General features: G+C 30.8%; 1 protein-coding gene across 2 annotated transcripts in view; it reads left to right on the top strand.

Annotated features, from left to right (window-relative positions):
* LOC106079489 (serine/threonine-protein kinase ATR-like) overlaps nucleotides 1-18,098 on the top strand; it is a 41,180-nt gene that overhangs the window by 11,030 nt on the left and 12,052 nt on the right. Inside the window, exons 17-48 of one of the 2 annotated variants that reach the window (XM_056009290.1) lie at nucleotides 553-647; nucleotides 855-958; nucleotides 1,909-2,007; nucleotides 2,160-2,227; nucleotides 2,312-2,413; nucleotides 2,647-2,773; nucleotides 3,291-3,452; nucleotides 4,051-4,147; nucleotides 4,702-4,776; nucleotides 4,876-4,992; nucleotides 5,583-5,681; nucleotides 6,514-6,615; nucleotides 7,429-7,524; nucleotides 7,614-7,694; nucleotides 7,803-7,895; nucleotides 8,010-8,095; nucleotides 8,593-8,664; nucleotides 9,072-9,191; nucleotides 9,704-9,808; nucleotides 10,282-10,396; nucleotides 10,579-10,647; nucleotides 10,741-10,829; nucleotides 11,872-12,007; nucleotides 12,347-12,495; nucleotides 13,029-13,146; nucleotides 13,539-13,676; nucleotides 14,171-14,330; nucleotides 15,987-16,153; nucleotides 16,611-16,716; nucleotides 16,799-16,949; nucleotides 17,487-17,577; nucleotides 17,693-17,758. In XM_056009290.1, the coding sequence (XP_055865265.1) occupies nucleotides 553-647; nucleotides 855-958; nucleotides 1,909-2,007; nucleotides 2,160-2,227; nucleotides 2,312-2,413; nucleotides 2,647-2,773; nucleotides 3,291-3,452; nucleotides 4,051-4,147; nucleotides 4,702-4,776; nucleotides 4,876-4,992; nucleotides 5,583-5,681; nucleotides 6,514-6,615; nucleotides 7,429-7,524; nucleotides 7,614-7,694; nucleotides 7,803-7,895; nucleotides 8,010-8,095; nucleotides 8,593-8,664; nucleotides 9,072-9,191; nucleotides 9,704-9,808; nucleotides 10,282-10,396; nucleotides 10,579-10,647; nucleotides 10,741-10,829; nucleotides 11,872-12,007; nucleotides 12,347-12,495; nucleotides 13,029-13,146; nucleotides 13,539-13,676; nucleotides 14,171-14,330; nucleotides 15,987-16,153; nucleotides 16,611-16,716; nucleotides 16,799-16,949; nucleotides 17,487-17,577; nucleotides 17,693-17,758 (3,455 nt within the window). The remainder of the gene's footprint in view (nucleotides 1-552; nucleotides 648-854; nucleotides 959-1,908; nucleotides 2,008-2,159; nucleotides 2,228-2,311; nucleotides 2,414-2,646; nucleotides 2,774-3,290; nucleotides 3,453-4,050; nucleotides 4,148-4,701; nucleotides 4,777-4,875; nucleotides 4,993-5,582; nucleotides 5,682-6,513; nucleotides 6,616-7,428; nucleotides 7,525-7,613; nucleotides 7,695-7,802; nucleotides 7,896-8,009; nucleotides 8,096-8,592; nucleotides 8,665-9,071; nucleotides 9,192-9,703; nucleotides 9,809-10,281; nucleotides 10,397-10,578; nucleotides 10,648-10,740; nucleotides 10,830-11,871; nucleotides 12,008-12,346; nucleotides 12,496-13,028; nucleotides 13,147-13,538; nucleotides 13,677-14,170; nucleotides 14,331-15,986; nucleotides 16,154-16,610; nucleotides 16,717-16,798; nucleotides 16,950-17,486; nucleotides 17,578-17,692; nucleotides 17,759-18,098) is intronic. The other variant, XM_056009335.1, reaches the window with a different exon arrangement.

The raw sequence follows: 18,098 nt of genomic DNA on the forward strand, positions 1-18,098 counted from the left end.
ATCAAATATGTAGTCGACGCTGATGTTGTTCTATAACGATATTTAATAATCATGAAGGGAATCGTCCGATGTCAGCTATGTCCGTAAATCTGTATCTATTCTATTGTACTCAAGTCTACTACTCTACAAGAAGCGTCTTCCTTTTAGCGTCGCTTAGAGCGTTCTTGTTTTTTAACCAACTTTACGTCATCGTCGCTAAGTAAAACTTTACCCTATTCCCCAAAACAAATAACTAATTCCTAATCATGTCATAACAACTAGCAGTTAGGAGCTATAAACCTACGACCGTCATACAACAGCCAAAATTATTTAAAAAATAGTAATTAAACTTTTAAAAAAAATACCTATTAGAATTATAATAAACAGTATATACAAATTTTTGAGATTTTTATAGTCAGGTTTATCCAGTTCTTTATCCTAATTACATAGAATTATATTTTGATCTAACAAGTTGAGTTTAGAGTTATTTCATAAAACAATAAAACCATTTAAAAGTTTGAATGTTAGTTTAAAAATTGTTAATTATTGTTATTTATTTGTTTTTACTTTCAGATCTTGAATGTGTATGTCAGTGTTTGAAAACATTGTCTCTGCTGCCTAAAGATATTTGTGTAGCTTGGAGAGCCCATGTCCTGACTCAAGCAATGGTAAGTTACACATTTATGGTAGGAGACTTAAACACGCCTTGATCTGTTTACTTTTATCTACTAGCTTTTCATCATCTCAAAGTCTGTAAGGGGAACTATAAGATGCTTAGTCTAATTTTTTTGTCTATTTCTATTAAATTTCTATTTTTCTTATTAAGGCTTTTTCCTTCGAAAGCTTTGTTTTCAATAGCATTTTATGATTTACAGACAGATCAAAGGGAAGAAGTTACAAGAAGTGTTATCCACTTTTTTCCTCATATCTTGCATAACATGGGACAAAAGAGTAACCATTTAGTTAGAGATCTGCTCATGTAAGTATTCTCTAAAACTGATTTCAATAAAAACTTGCTTCTTAAAAAAAATCCTTTATATATAATCTTAGCTTTCAAAGGAAAGTCTTTCTCTTCAGTTAGTGTTGTTTGGACTTAATATTCATCTTGGTTCTTTGATGCTGAATGTAACACATTCTCAAACTACTTTGGATTTTATTGGAAAGATATAGGACTAAAACTAATGTCATCTGTTTTAGAGACAAACGTTTTTACCTTCTTATTTAATCAACACTTGTCCGTTAAGAGTATTACCATAAAAGGGAATACATAAATATTTTTCATAATAATTACAATAATCGTTTTTATGCATGTGGAAATTGGTCTTACAGTTGTACATTACATTTAACAAAACATTATAAGAGCAAACAAATTCTATGATAGAACACAAAATACATTTTCCCTACTACAGTTTATCTTAAACATTAATATGTACATTACATATAACAAAACATTATAAGAGCCAACAAATTCTATGATAGAACACAGAATACATTTTCATACTACAGTTTATCTTAAACATTACATGAGATATTTTATTAGAAAGTTGGGTTTTATTCACTGATTTCATTGCCAAGGAAACAAAAGAGTTCCTATGTCTGTTTTTTGTGATCTGTGTCTTGCATCTCCTTGTGATGGTAAAATGTTCAAATTCTGACCCAGATTGTGTTTTTTTAAGGTTAAAAATCTGATCCAGATTGGGTTTTTTTAAGGTTAAAAATCTTTTCAGCTTTCTTAACAATGTTTTTCTGAAAAATGGGTGTCTAAGTGTGGTTTATTTGTTAACAATGATCAATCATAATCAGTCATAACCATTATGACCTCATAATCAAAGTGTGTTTTGTACTTATCAACATTTACTTATTAAAAACGTATTTTGGTTTTAGGTTTTATTTATTCACTTTAATAAATGTTGCTTTTTCTTTTCTTAGCCCAATACTAGAGCAGCCCAAGCCAAAACTTCATCTGGAAATTTCACAAATATTTGGTTCTTTAATTTTAACAATGTTGGAGGCTTCAAAATTAATTCAGTTAGTATTTCTAATAAAATAAAACCAAAAAAAACAAGCCATTAAATGTTAACTATGCTGATTAATTACTTTAACATTTCAATTTGTAGTTGATAATGTCATAGAATGTCATTCTTTTATTGTACCTGTGATAAACTCTTTGTAAATTTCAGTGCTAGGCAGGACTCACTTAACTATTCACTACAGTTGGACGACCTTAAGATTACAGCTAATGATGAATGTAAGGATCATTTCTTTCACTATAACACTTACCTATAAAGCGTCTGTCTTGGTTGATGATGGTTCATTTTGTTCTGTTTTCTAGTGACTAGGAGTCAGCTGAGAGACAAAGGGCAATATCTGGACCCCAGTCTTATAACACCTTTCATGGTGCTTTTGAAATCTCCCGTGCCAGACACCAGAAGATGTATGTAATCCACAAATAGCTTTTTAATTTCAACATTTTAATTTGAATTTATCATATCATAAAATATAATGTATTATAGTACAGTAGTCCTAACATCATTTTGCTATGATTATAGTTATATGTGTCTGGATGTACACTTGCAGTATAATGTATTATAGTCCAGTTTGCTTTTATCTAATTATTTAGTGGGGAAACTAATGAGCTGGATCTTATGTTTTTCTTTGATTTTTCAGATGCTGTCCGCAACATTAGTCATGTTCTAGATGTTCTTGACTTACAAAGCTCCAATGCCTTGGCTATTATAAACTCCTGCCTAGACCTGCTTACTGATGAAATAGAGGCAGTTAGAAAAGAATGCTGGTAAAAACATTCTAGTTTTTTTTCCATTTCTCTATTAATCTTTTAGATTCTTTGAGTTGTAATTGATTCATTAAATTTGGATAACATTTTTAATACTACCAGTTTATAGTATCAAATTACCTCAAATTCTTAAACTACTTGATTGAAATAAAAGAAAATATTAGAGTTTGGTCATATTAGAAGCCAACTTTCATTTAAAAAACAATTGCCTTACATTTTCTACAATATATATAATTATAAACATTAGTAGATAGTAAACTTTGTTCTACAACTTAATAAAATTTTCTATGACGCCAATACATTACTACAGTTGAATCTTGGGACAAGGTCATTTCGGTTCTAATTACTCCATTTGACTGTATAATATTTGTTTTTGGTTTAGGTTTCAATCTGAATAAGCTGCTGGTCTGATTAACTGGATTTATCTGTATTTCCAAATAACTCTTCAAAACCCTTTATGACATTTGGCCAAGTAGGACTCACAATCACTTTTCTACACTATTTAATTTATTCTTAGTGGTTTGATTCATCACATGGTCATCCCAGAGGACAGACAGCATCCAGGTTCTGCCTCCAAACTGATCTGGAAAAAACTTGAGTCCGCCATTGTTGCTGCTCATGGCCAGAACAACAGAGCCCTGGTAGAGACTGTACTTAAAACTATTGGACAGTTTGGAAAGTATGAACATTGTAATTAGGTTATACTAAACACTTTCAACCATAGGATTAGTGAACACTTAGGAAGTAGAGTAACTCTGGTGTTGAATCCTCAACTATTCCATAATATCAAAGTGACCTAGGCTCAACTTATTGATGCTCCAAATGTAATCAGCTTTTCAAATCAAATAATTTTCTTCAAAGCCATATTTAAACTAAAATATACACTTACAACCATAGGACTAGTGAACACTTAGGAAGTAGAGTAAGTCTGGTGTTGAATCCTCAACTATTCCATAATATCAAAGTGACCTAGGCTCAACTTATTGATAATTAAACTACAATATACACTTACAACCATAGGACTAGTGAACAGTTTGGAACAATTCAATAATATCAGTTTATTAAAGTATCATAGGCTCAACTTATTGTTATAACCAAATGTAATCAGCGTTTCAAATCAAAAGAGTTTTCTTCAAAGCCATAATTATAAATGATATTTTGATATCTTCACCTGTGAAAGAGGGGGCTTCACACGTCACATTGTACCCTTTATTATTACACATTTTCTATACAATTTAAACATCTATAACTTTCAAAAATTATTTGTTTTTTGTTAGACTTGAAGAAGGTCCTTTTCTTGAGGCTGTGATTATTTGTCTACTGGAGAATAGACTGAATCCTCATTTACCTACAGGAGCTCTAGCTTTTGAACAGGTGACTTAAGTTTAATAAAAAGAGTAAGTTTCCAGTGTTTGCTTATAAGTGACTAAATAAGTGTCAGTCTGGTCATATGGTATGTCCTTCAGACTGTCATTACAATGGTTTCGATTTTAACCTGACCAGTGCCATCCTCTGCCTTCTGGCAGGAGGCTTGGCAAGGCTGAAAAAACGGTTCATTTCTAAAGAAACATTTGAAACTTTTTCAGTATTTTAATAAAATTGAATTGAAAACAATTAGAACAAGGTTATATGAACTGGAAAATAAATCAAAATGTTACAAATTGAGCATCACAAATCAATCAAATCAGACTTTCATTCTTCCTTTGTCAATTAATTTTTTAATCTCTTGAGTATATTGGATTCAACACTGTATTTCAATGCCTCACTCAATAGTTTCATAGATTAGATCTGATCCTACTGTATTTGTCTTAACTGAGAAACTTACTTTGGTTTTTTGTATTTTGTAGTTAGACTTACCTGTATCCTTATACTGCAAATTGTATTCATGACAACAAATCTTTGATCAAAATAATGTACATTGCTTTCAGCTCCACCAGATAACAAGCTTTAAAAAAGAAACTATTCAACACATTTACACCCGTTTCAAACCTGCCATTTATAAGGTAGTAGCTAATCAAAATAGAAGTAGTATATTTTATCAGTAGCCAGAGTATCAGCAATTGAATATAATTTCATTTACATTGTCTTCTTGTTTATTTCAGTTTGCTGCTGAAGCTTTGTACGCTGATGAACTCCAAACCAATGGAGCCAACAGCAAAATGATACTAATCACTCTGGCCAGCACTTTGGAAGCAGATGACTTGCGGTCTTTCTTACAGGTTAAAGAATTAATATGTTATTACTTAAACTTTTCACTGCTGGCGTCTTTAGCTTTCTTAATATCTCTCTGGTGACCATACTGAGGAAGACTTAACATTTTAAATACATTTTTGAGTTTACTGTTACAACCTTGAAGGTTTGCAGTTGTAAACATCTTTGATGATGACAGTCTGTCATTCATTCACTAGACTCTACTATTCAAGAATAGTTTATAAGACTGGAGCAGGTACTAGTGATATTATGAGAGCAAAAACAAAAAGAAAGTAAAATTTGTTGAAGTTAAAAATTATATTTATATATATATAAAAAATTAACATTAATATTTACTTGTCATACTATCACAACATTTAAGCTTGGTCACTGGTGTATTTAATGGTCTTTCTAAATATATTATTGTCAGTCAATTTTGTTGTATTTTTTTGGTGTGGTGGGGGGGATTATTAGTATAAAGTATTCAATAGTATTGTTTTCTTTCTTGTCTATGTATAGCTCTATGTTTTGTAGACATGTTTATTCATGTATTTATGTCTGTATTCATGTTTTTGTGTTGGTGTATATCCATGTCATTGTGTTTTCATCATGACCCCAGAATGGAGAAAAATACATGCTGCCTCTTTTGTTGGGTCGTGCTTCTCCTCATGTCAGCAAGATTGTCAAACTGATTGCTAGTCTGTTGTCCAATGGAAATGTAAGTTGATGTTTTCATTGTAAACTGTTCAAGACAATGTCCTCAATTCTCTTCTTCTTGATGAAAGTACACAAAATTACTTTTTTTTTTTAATAATAATAGTAATCTTTAGTATCCATCAGGAAATTTGTCTTACAATTTGTGCATTAAAAAAAACAAACATTATAACTATAGGAACAAAATATACATTCAGACTAGTTTCATTCAAATGTGAAATGTTTACTCAGACAGATCAATTCTATTCAATGATTTGATTGCCAGGGGAATAAAGGACACTTTTGTCTGCTTTTGCAGATGATATGTTGTATCTTGTTTGTGATGGTAAAATTTAAGCTATCTATTACATCTATCTGTTATATCTATCTGTTACTATTGCATTTATTATATCTATCCATAGCATCTATCTATTACATCCATCTATCACATTTACTTATATTTTAAGATTTAAGTTCTTAATCAGTAGTATAAAGGTTAAAAAATATACTTTTAGTACTTGCAAAGATTCTTGTTCTATTTATTGTGAATGTGAATTCTGCATAAGTGTTTGTGGCATTATGTATGAGTTTAACCTCTAAGTAACATCCCTAGATGCACATCTCCTTTGGCCTAATGGTACAGCACTTTGTGCATGAACTTGGGGATGTCATGGAAGGGTGTTGTCACAGTTATTATTATAAGTCGGGATGAAGGCAGTCCAATGTTATAAGAAACAAAGTTTTTATTTAGCTAAGAAAAATGTTTTATTCAGAGATAGCTTGTAAGATTTAAGTGTATCTACATTATGTTCCATTAGACTAGTTTTTTTCTTCTGTTTGTTGATTGTTTTTTTTAGAAGAGACGCTCCTTGTTGATAGACAACATGAAATACATATTCTCCTACTTGGTACGTAGTTGTCAGAAAGAAGAAATGGAGACTGCTCTTATCTACCTACAGGTGAGACTTAGTTTCTAAACACTAACACAGTGTTAAAGTTTGACATACTCAATTCAAACATGATAGCCTTAAACATCTTTTTTTTTTTTTTTTAAATATAAGAATTTTTTTATTCTAAAAGGTCATCCCTGTTTCACACAAAATCTGATGTTTCTTAGATGCTTTTTATTAGCTTGTATTTGAATTTAGGGGTGCCTACTGGCTCTGAAAACATTGACTCTCAACTTTAGGATATTTACTCTCAGTATGAAACTTAACTACTTTATTTTATTTCAATGTTGATTTCTCTCTGGAATTTTTTTTCACATTCTGACCCAATCATTCACAGAATTATTCACTTTGCCCATTCAAAATGGGCTACTCTGTTAATGATTTAACTTTAATACTTTTTTTGTTGGTTATCAGAATGTTATGTTTAGTGTAGAATTAATTAAGAAATACATTTCCTTTTTATATATTATAAATAAAATTACTATAAAACCAAAAAAATTCTTTCAACTTTGGATTATGAACATCAGAAATGAAAAAAAAAAATTATTTGGAAATCTTGATCATATTGTCTGATGTCATCACTATTGAAAATTTCCAGCTTAAAAAAAAACAAAATTTAAGCACACCATTTAATACACATCACATTTGAAAAAAAATATAGATGGCTTACAAAGAAATTAAATTAAGAGTTTTTAAGGATAGACAGACAAATTAATCCAATGGACAAGTTGATTTCATTTTGACATGGTTAAAACTTTTTATCAACACTGTCAATAACATGAATCAATTGGCTGATCTTTTTTTTTTTTTTTTGTCTTCTAGAAAGAAACTAATTTTAGTCTTGGCAGTTTGCTTCGTCTTGACTTCCAGCGAGTGCACAATGAGTTATTATTACATTTGTCAACACACTATCAACAGGTCAGAGGTCAGGATGGATTTTTTAGTGTAGTGTGCATCACAATGAACATAAGAGAAACTTTTACATTTTCTCATTCGATACTCTGCAGGTTTTCAATGGACTCAGGACTTTAGCAGCACATGACGAGCAATATAAAGGCCCAAAGAACATTGAGACTTCAGAACAAATGGTAAGAGAGAGTGCCATTTAGTTTTTAACTATAGTAAAGTTTTATAGTAGTTACATCAGAAATGTATGTAAATATTTTTAACACTGTCTGTACTGTGTTTTTTTTCAGGCCCAGTATTTAGAACCAAGGCTTCTTGGAGTTTTGGCATTTTTTGACTCACAGCTAATGAACTCTAATACTCTAAAAGAGGACAAAATTTTGGTTGGTTCATTAATTAGTAATAGGAGTTATGGAAACCCAACCCAAACTTTTTAATTTTTTGTCTATATTATACAATGATTATCTTAGTTTTTGTTTTACATGTTTATTTCACAGGCTCTAAAGAGTGTTATATCTATCATTGGGTTAATGGGATCCAAACACATTAGTTCTATCAGGCACAAAGTGATGAATACACTCAAGTAAGTCTAGAGACTTCTTTTTTTTACTTGTGACCTAAGTAAGTCTAGAGACTTCTTTTTTTTACTTGTGACCTAAGTAAGTCTAGAGACAACTTGCTTATGTTTGTGACTTAAGTCTAGAGACAACTTTCTTTTGTTTGTGACCCAATAAGTCTTTAGACAACTTTCTTTTGTTTGTGACCTAATAAGTCTTTAGACAACTTTCTTTTGTTTGTGACCCAATAAGTCTTTAGACAACTTTCTTTTGTTTGTGACCTAAGCATGTCTAGAGACAACTTAAGTTTGTGACCTAGGTCTAGAGACAACTTCCTTGAGTTTGTGACCTAAATAAGTCTTGAGACAACTTCTTTTTGTTTGTGACCTAAGTAAGTTCAGAGACAACTTAGGGTTTTGTTTATGCCTGACTGCTATGTCTGTAGTTTAATTTACTTTTTGTTAGTTACATAAAAAAGGCAAGGAAGGTTATTAACTCTTATGATTTTGTCATCTGACTGTAGACTAGGTTTGCAGTTTACAGAGAAACCTTTTGTGGAAATTTCCTGTAAAGCTTGGAACTGTTTTGTCAGAAGGTAAACACTCAGTAGTGTTGAATTTTTAAAATATATTTTAAGCATACATTAAATGTTTCACCAAATGTTGGTTTAGTTATTTTACTATGTTTGATAAATGCAATTAACATTTTTAGAAATATGAGAAATATGTTTTTATATAGAAGCGTGGTCGAGAAACTGTTGACAATCTACTTCTGAAATGGAAAAACCAGCTGAGTTACATCTAGTCCTGGTTTTTCCATTTCAGAAGTAGATTGTCAACAGTTAAATATTTTCAAAGTATTATTTTTTTTTTTATAAATGAAAACTTCAAAAATAGTGTAACATTATTTCCATTTTTTAAATCTTATATTTGCCTTGTATTTATTTCATAGATTTAAGGTAATGTTTATATATTTTGAAAGCATTTTTTTTTACAACTTTAGCCTTGACCTTCCCCTGCTGGGTGTCATGATGTCCCAGATAATAGCTATCCTGTTACCCTTGTTACAAGCCTTACCCGAACAAGTGTCAGAAATCTTTAATTACATAATTGTAGAGAACAAGTGAGTGACCTTGTTAGTTCCAACTCTTATTGCCTTGTCATATAGGTTGAACTTTTCTGTATAGCTTGCTAATGTTTCATATTCACATTGGTATGATCCTCTACCTTAATACAATTCTCATTTCACTTACTCTTGTGACCCTGAATCTACTACTTACAACTTTCTCAGATAAAACATAAACTTTCGGAATTCCAAATTTACAATTTCTCACTGACTCGTTTAATTGTTATATTGTTCTCTATGACAAATTAAACTGTTTTGAAGCTTTTTTTGGCTAATTTGACTTCTCTGTGGGATAATGGTTGTCATGTTCTATAATGACGCTACACATATATAAAAAAGTATCAACGATTTCACCACACTATCAATCACAGCTACTGGCTTTTTTTGTTTACAACACTTCACTGACTTAAGTTGATTTAATGTAGAAATGTTTTTTTATTGAAATTAAAATGGTTTTTCTGTTTCTGAAATGGTTTAACATTTGAAATAATATTTTTTTCTTTTCCCAGAGCTGCTCTTGCTGAGCATTTTCATGAAATCTACTTCCTGCCAGACATTCCAGAACTGACAGACTCTAATACGGTTTTGAGAGAATTGGGTGAAAGTTCTGCATGGTAATGGTTGATTGATTTTAATTTATGGTACCTTATGTTTGCAGAAAAAAAACATCAATTTTAAAAAGTAAAATAGTCTATGGAACATCTGAAACCTATATTTTGTAGCCAGCTCAGTAGAAACAAAAACAGTTGAATCCAATGTGTTTCAATTAAAGTGGTCAAAGAAATGGTCAAACCCCTTTTATTACTTGTAAAATAAATTTGTCTGGGGATGAGGCTTAAAGTATTTATTTATTATTTGTTATATCTCAAGTCTACATCATTTCTTCTCAAATTTAGTAGTTTGGTAACATCAGTTTAAAAAAAATTGTTTACATTTCCTTGTGTGATAACCAAAGAGTCAATTGTTAATTGAGTTGGAGATAATCATAATGACTAAGTGATAATCATAATGACTAAGTGATGACTAAGTGATAATCATGATAACTAAGTGATAATCATTATGACTAAGTGATGACCATTATCTGCAGTAAGAAAGATCTGAAGAGCATTCTTGCTCACTCCATTAAAGGAATTCACCATGAGAGTTTTGATGTCAGAGTTCATGCATTGACCAAACTCAGGAAACTTTTGAAAGACAAACAGGTCAGATTCTTTGAATTTATATTTACCATTAAGAGTTGGATGGATGAGTTGAACTTTGATGAAATATTGTAGGTCTATACTATTACACACTAGGCGATAACAATAAAATGCTCATGCAGCTAAAGTTTGATGTAGCTGTTATAATTTGGTTCTAATTGATTGAATATTTTTCTCTTTTTCAGTTGCAACTTAGCAGTTATATACTAAACAGTGAATCAGCTGATAAAATTGTTTCAGATCTTGTTTCAGCTGTGAGTTCTTATTTTGTAGTTTTATTGTCATCTAAATTTTAGATACAGTAATCATATTTAGCTGAATATTTCATGACTTTGTTTTGTCATTAGCTTTTATTAGGATGTCGTGAGGCTGATCCCAACACCCAATGTTTGTATGGCCAATGTTTAGGTGAATTAGGAGCTATTGATCCAGGAAGGTAAAGTGTATTTCGGTTATTGATAAAATTATGTTTTTACTTTTTATTATTACTTTGGACTATGTTTATGAGCTGATCATGTTAAATAAAAAGTAACCTCTGAAAGTTTTTTGCCTGGATTTGATGCTTTTATTCTTGAAAATTTTAATTAAGCTGCATACTGGTTTCTGGAAGCTAGTGATTTTTAAATTTCTGTTCAACTAGAAAATGCCTGATTTCTCTTGTTTTTGTTATGCCATTTAAATTCATGTTCCTTTTTTGTTTTTAAATGAAAAAATAGTTTATTTAATATCTAAATAATAATTTTTAAGAAAATGTTTTAGAACATTCAATTAGCTTTTTATGGCCCCACCAGGAGATCTGCACTTTTTACTGTCTGTTTACCATGATAACATCTTAAAAACTAAATGTTGCGATCTTTAGTGAAGTATCATTCTTGTAATTAAAGAGTTTTCGAAAGAAAGATTTTTTTTGTTATTTGATAAATTATGTGCATAACTACTAATTTCTTAAGAGAAGGAATTTATAAAGTTAAGATGTTAAATACAACTATTAAGACTTTCCAAATGTGTGCACTGAGGATGACTGAGATTGTGAAAGCATTTTTTTTTTTTTAATTTTAATTTGTCAGCAAAAACAAAAATATATTTGGTGATTTTTTTTTTGTTAGGAAGGCGAGTTCTATACAGTAATTAGTAGTAGTAGTAGGAAAAAAGAGCATGGTATATTGTAATTGTCTCATATGGACAGCCAACCCTTCATGCCACTGCAACTTCCAATATGAAGTTGCAAAATAATCTTATTAAAGAAGCTTATGGATCAAATGGGCTCATGACGTTTATCCAGAAATTTTAATAGTGATTTGACTCAAGCTGGATTATGTTTGTGAGCACTTATAGTCAGCACAGAAATCTTTTCCCAGATACCCCCTCCCTCCTCCCACCTGTCTACTTAAGAGATTGGACTAGAGCTTTCTAAATATGCAATAGCATTGGGGCTTTGATATACTAGTAATAATAGTAAATGTGTAATGTATCTACAGGCTGGAACTCATCACAAAAAGTAAAGAAGACAAACTCAATGGTTTCTATGCCAACATTGATGACGACAATTTTGCATTTGATTTGATCAATGTTGTTGTTAAAGCCTTCCTGGCAGCTCCAGAAGCAAGAATTCAAGTAATTATATTTGCTTATTTTCTAAAACAATTCAGGGATTCAGTTGGATTTCTTTTAACTATGTTATATGGAATAATACAGTAGTCAACTCAGTTCCTCTCTACATCTAAACAAAATAAATGTAAAAAGTAGCTTTTGATACTTGTGTATTTAAATTGAATAATAATTACATCCATAAAACTTGTATAACTCATGTTTCCACTTTCATTATCAGGCTGAAGACATTCAGCATTTAATTATTTCTTAAATTAAAAAACAACTTTGACTTTAAATTGATAATTCATTATTCTTCTACTTTTTGTTTGTTTGTTGCATTGACTTGGCCATGACTGTGTCCAGGATTGTGCCGCCTTTGCCCTTCAGGAGCTTCTCCAAATTTACAAGATCAGTTCCCAAGGAGAAACACAGTCGCCAAATTTGAACAGTAAACTTTGGAAGAGGTTTCCAGAAGACATTCAAGAAATATTGATACCACTTCTTACTTCCAAGTAATTTCATAGAATTATTACTTAATGCACAACTTAATCATAAGTTAGTTTTTGTCCTTGTGAAACATTTAAAGACATTCAAATCTAAAAATGTCAGCTCAAGCAAAAGTAAAAGTTTCAGAATTTTTTTCACTGTTATAATATAATAATGATGATGATAAATCTTTATTCTCTTTGAGAAATCTCTTACATTTTGTGCATTATATATAACAAAATTACACTTCATGGTTTTTCATTACATGTAAAGTTTACATCAGAAATCATAATCAATGATTTAAAGGAAACAAAGGAGTTATTTTTTGCCCTCTGGGTTTTTTTTTTTTTGAGTGATGTTTTGTAGCTTTTCTGTGTTGGTAAAATGTTAAAATTGATACCCAGATTTTTTGTTTGTAATGTTTAAAATCGATTATCCATTAATATTTTTGTATATGTTATCTTTAGTATATAGTTTTATGTTAATTAGTCAAATTTTTTGTCAAGTCACCTTCATCATCATGTGCTTCTGAGAGTTAAAGTTGTTACACATGTTACAGATATAAACTTACAGTGGACAAAAAATGTGCCAGTTTCCCAAGACCACTCTATGAAAGTGAGAAGGGGAAAAACTTTAAAGACTGGGTCTCCAATTGGACAAGCTATCTTATTACTCAGGTACAGTGGTTCTCTATTAGAAAATGTTATATAACTTCTTATTGGTAATTTGTTAACTAATAAAGCATAAATTACAGTAAATAAACAAATAAAAGAATCTCTATAAAATTCAATAAACCTTTTGCCACCACCCTTTTACCACATGATTCATAGTATAGAAAACATGTAGCGTAATTTTTATGCTGGCTAAATCCGTGCAAGCCATTAATATAGGGCAAAAATTTAGATTAAATAATAATTGATAAGCACATAATATATTTATAACAGTGTTGTTGTTTTTTACTTTAGTCAGTTGCTTATCTGAGAGTCAGTTCCCATAAATGTTTTGTTGACTGCTGTCAACAGTTTGATTATATATTGATATTATATTTTATATTGATTCTATCTGTCAGGTGAAGCCAGGTCGAGCCAGTCAGGTGTTTATGGCCTGCAGTGCAGCCAAGCGTCATTCTAAACAGGTGGCATTGTACATCCTGCCCCATGTTGTTTTACATGTGCTAATGGAGGGGAATCCTGAGAGCATGGATGAGGTAGCTTATCTAGATATTTATTTCAGAATAGAAACACTTTTATAGAATAGATTCAATTTATACAAATAAGCTAATTAAGCATGTCATCAGAGTTGAATAATAAAATATAATTGCATAAAATATGGAGATTTTACAATTAAAATAAAAAAAATAGTTTATTACGACTAATAAGAAATATATCTGATGATTGAGTGTTTAAGTGTCTGTGGTTTTAAGTTTAAATTCTCCTGAAATTCTGGACTTTTTTATACCATGCTTGGGGTCCACCCATCTGAGAAGTAATAAAAACACTTTTAAATAATTCAGTACCACCTAAAATGTATCACCCTTTCAAACCACAATGACCCCTACACCATGTTTAAGACAATTAAACATTTTTAATTTTTTTTTTTACTTTCAAAATAATAATTAGCATCAGATTTCATTGCTGTACATACATAGTCTAAGAGTGTCAAATGTGTCAGCATCTATTTATGCATTTGTATTTCTATTAGATTCTAAAAGAAATTGACACTGTGCTACACCATGTCCAAGGCTCAGCAGGAGGTCAAGAGAGTGCTACAAATTTTCATCACCTCAGTGCACAAACAGTGTTTTCAGTCTTGGACTACTTGACCATGTGGTGCAACCATATCACTGCCTCTGGTCACTCAGGTGAGAGTTGTTTTTTAATCTTCCAATAGTTGAACATGCAAGGTCACCCTTTCACCTGCACTAGTGACAAACTAAAACTAATATATTTGGTTGCTTTAGAAGAAGTTATAAATCAAATGTGTATATGAAAAGATATAAATATGAGAGATGAATTGTTAACCAGTGAGTGTCAATACCATCTCCTTTTCCTCCCACAGACTGATAAGTTACATCACAATAAGGCAATAAATGACCATAGACTGCTGTTAAGTTACATTGGTACAACAAGGCAATAAATGACCATAGACTGCTGTTAAGTTACATTGGTACATAGCAATATAAGACCATAGACTGCTGTTAAGTTACATTGGTACATAGCAATATAAGACCATAGACTGATGTTAAGTTACATTGGTACATAGCAATATAAGACCATAGACTGATGTTAAGTTACATTGGTACATAGCAATAAATGACCATAGACTGATGTTAAGTTACATTGGTACATAGCAATAAATGACCATAGACTGATGTTAAGTTACATTGGTACATAGCAATAAATGACCATAGACTGATGTTAAGTTACATTGGTACATAGCAATAAATGACCATAGACTGATGTTAAGTTACATTGGTACATAACAATAAATGACGATAGACTGATGTTAAGTTACATTGGTACATAGCAATAAATGACCATAGACTGATGTTAAGTTACATTGGTACATAGCAATAAATGACCATAGACTGATGTTAAGTTACATTGGTACATAGCAATAAATGACCATAGACTTATGTTAAGTTACATTGATACATAGCAATAAATGACCATAGACTGATGTTAAGTTACATTGGTACATAGCAATATAAGACCATAGACTGATGTTAAGTTACATTGGTACATAGCAATAAATGACCATAGACTGATGTTAAGTTACATTGGTACATAGCAATAAATGACCATAGACTGATGTTAAGTTACATTGGTACATAGCAATAAATGACCATAGACTGATGTTAAGTTACATTGGTACATAACAATAAATGACCATAGACTGATGTTAAGTTACATTGGTACATCACAACATGGCAATATAAGACCATAGACTGATGTTAAGTTACATTGGTACATAGCAATAAATGACCATAGACTGATGTTAAGTTACATTGGTACATAGCAATAAATGACCATAAACTGATGTTAAGTTACATTGGTACATAGCAATAAATGACCATAGACTGATGTTAAGTTACATTGGTACATAACAATAAATGACCATAGACTGATGTTAAGTTACATTGGTACATAACAATAAATGACCATAGACTGATGTTAAGTTACATTGGTACACCACAACAAGGCAATAAATGACAATAGACTGATGTTAAGTTACATTGGTACATCACAACATGGCAATAAATGACCATTGATGTTAAGTTACATTGGTACATCACAACAAGGCAATAAATGACCACATATATATATATATATATATATATATATATATAGATAACATCCTCCTAGTCAGAGTTTGAAATTATGGAACTTTGTTAGATTACCTTCTGATGCCACCTTTGCCCAAGTCCTTAGTTTAAGTAAATACAGCTAGTTGATTTGAATTAGTGTCAACGTAATTTTTCCTTAATAGCATTTTTATTATGCTGTCTTGTCTGTAGGTAAAGAAGCTGGCTATGATGCTGTCTCTACTTTCCTTAAGAGAATACTGCAGTATACGCTGGCTCTCGCCTGTATCAACTGTAAAGCTTATGCAAGAAGTCTTCGGCACTTTGAAAGTTTTTTGACTCCTAACATTGACATACAGCTGCATCTGGATTTTATGCAAGTCTGTAATCCTGGTCATTTAGTTATTATCAAAACAATAGTGTCAGAGTTAAACAAATAAAACTTAAATAGCATATATGTGACAATATTCTAATGATCCTTAAATACAATTAATTGAGTGTTTTTGATGTGATGTGATGAAAAATGGTCACCTGGGTGCTTATACTTGATCTTAGCTTTCAACAGCTTTATAAAACATTTATTTACTTGTTTTTGAACATTTCACAATTAAAACATTTTTTAAAAAGCTTTTTGAAATTATTGAATCCCTTTTAATACATCCTAAAAAAAAACAAAAATAAAAAAAAGACTAAGTATGCAAGCATCCTTTAATTGTAAAATGCTTTAAATTATAATGTATAAGTTTTAATATGTGTAAAACATCTTTTTTTAAAGTTATCATCAGTGTATAGAATCTTGATTTCCAAGTTAATAAGGTTTATGAATGTACTTCATAGAGACTGTTTGTGCTGATGGATGAGCCAGATGGAGTTCTTGGTGTAGCTGCTAAAAGAAGTTCACAGCCGACTCTGATGCAGGAAATTCTTAGATTTGAAACATTAGGTAAATACCAAGATCTCATTAAAGTATCAATGTTTAAATTTTCTTCCCTGACCTAAAAAAGTTCTTTGATTTTCACACAAAGGCCAGCAATTTGATTCTCAAGCCTGTTATGAAAGAGCCATAGAGTTGGAGCCCAATGAAATCTCTCACCATCATGGCCTCTTAAAGAGTTTGATGGACTTTGCACAGCCCTATAAAGTGTTGATACATTCTTCTGGTGTTCTGGCTAGCAGGTAATAGGCTATGTCATTGAGGATTCATATCTAAGTCTTGCAAGCTACACACTTTCCTTCAAAACAAATGTTTAATTCAGCGCTCATTAAATTGTAATAGAGTCATACATCTAAATTTTAAAATAATTCCATGATTAAGATACACTTCAAAAAGAGTTCTTATTTTATTTGTCCAAGCTAGTCATTTAAGAACTGCATTTTTATCTTTTTGTCATTTTGAATGAAGTTTTGATGTTATATTTGTTCAGAATTTAGTAATTCTTTATTAAAAATGTTCTTCTTGTAATCTTTAAATATCCATTTTGTTTTTGGTTTTTTATTGTCTTTTCTCTCTAATTTAAGTACCTGAGATCTATAAATGCATATTTTCATAATGGTTTAGTTAATGTTTAATTTGTACAAAATGTATGCTTAACTTAGTAGGTTCAAAGCCTCTATTACACCTTTAATGTTAGTTCCACATCTTTGTGCATCATCTCCATGACAACCAGGACTATGACTGTTACTTTTGTTGCTGACATCTTTTGTTTTTATCAGACCAAGATGGACTTCAGAGTTAAACTCCTACTGTATTGAAGCTGCTTGGAAACTTGGGAGTTGGGACAAGCTGGAGGAAGCATTGAAAGTTGTGAGTGGATAGTTTTCTGAGTTAATTTCTCACTTGATTCAAGTTTTCTTTTATCAACATGCTAAGTTTTTTTTTTACAAATTTGTGTCTAAATGGGTTTTTTTGCTTGTCGCAGGAGAGTGGTTTAAATACAAACTGGCCAGTAATGATTGGTAGAATATTGATGGCATCCAGGCAAAAGGTATCTATTCATGTTATCACTGTATTATTCCAATCATTTTGCTTTTATAAAAAATATTTGTGTAAAAGAGAAAAAAATTTTATAGAGTTAGATTTATTAAAGAAAAAGTAAACAAATGCTAAATAGGTAAACAAGAACAATGTGATCCAGTCAAAAGTTCTTGTTAATAACAAAAGAAAATGAGCTTATTATTAAAACTAACAAAAAATGTCAACAATTTTATCAAATTATATTTTAAAATTGTATCTTAATTTTCTGAGGGTCAATAGCTTTTGATCTTTTCTTCATTCCTCTGCCATGTATAACATTGGCTAATATTGTTTTACATTATGTATAATAT

Source organism: Biomphalaria glabrata, chromosome 1 (genome assembly GCF_947242115.1).
Source record: "Biomphalaria glabrata chromosome 1, xgBioGlab47.1, whole genome shotgun sequence".
In the NCBI taxonomy this organism is placed as follows: Eukaryota; Metazoa; Mollusca; class Gastropoda; family Planorbidae; genus Biomphalaria; species Biomphalaria glabrata.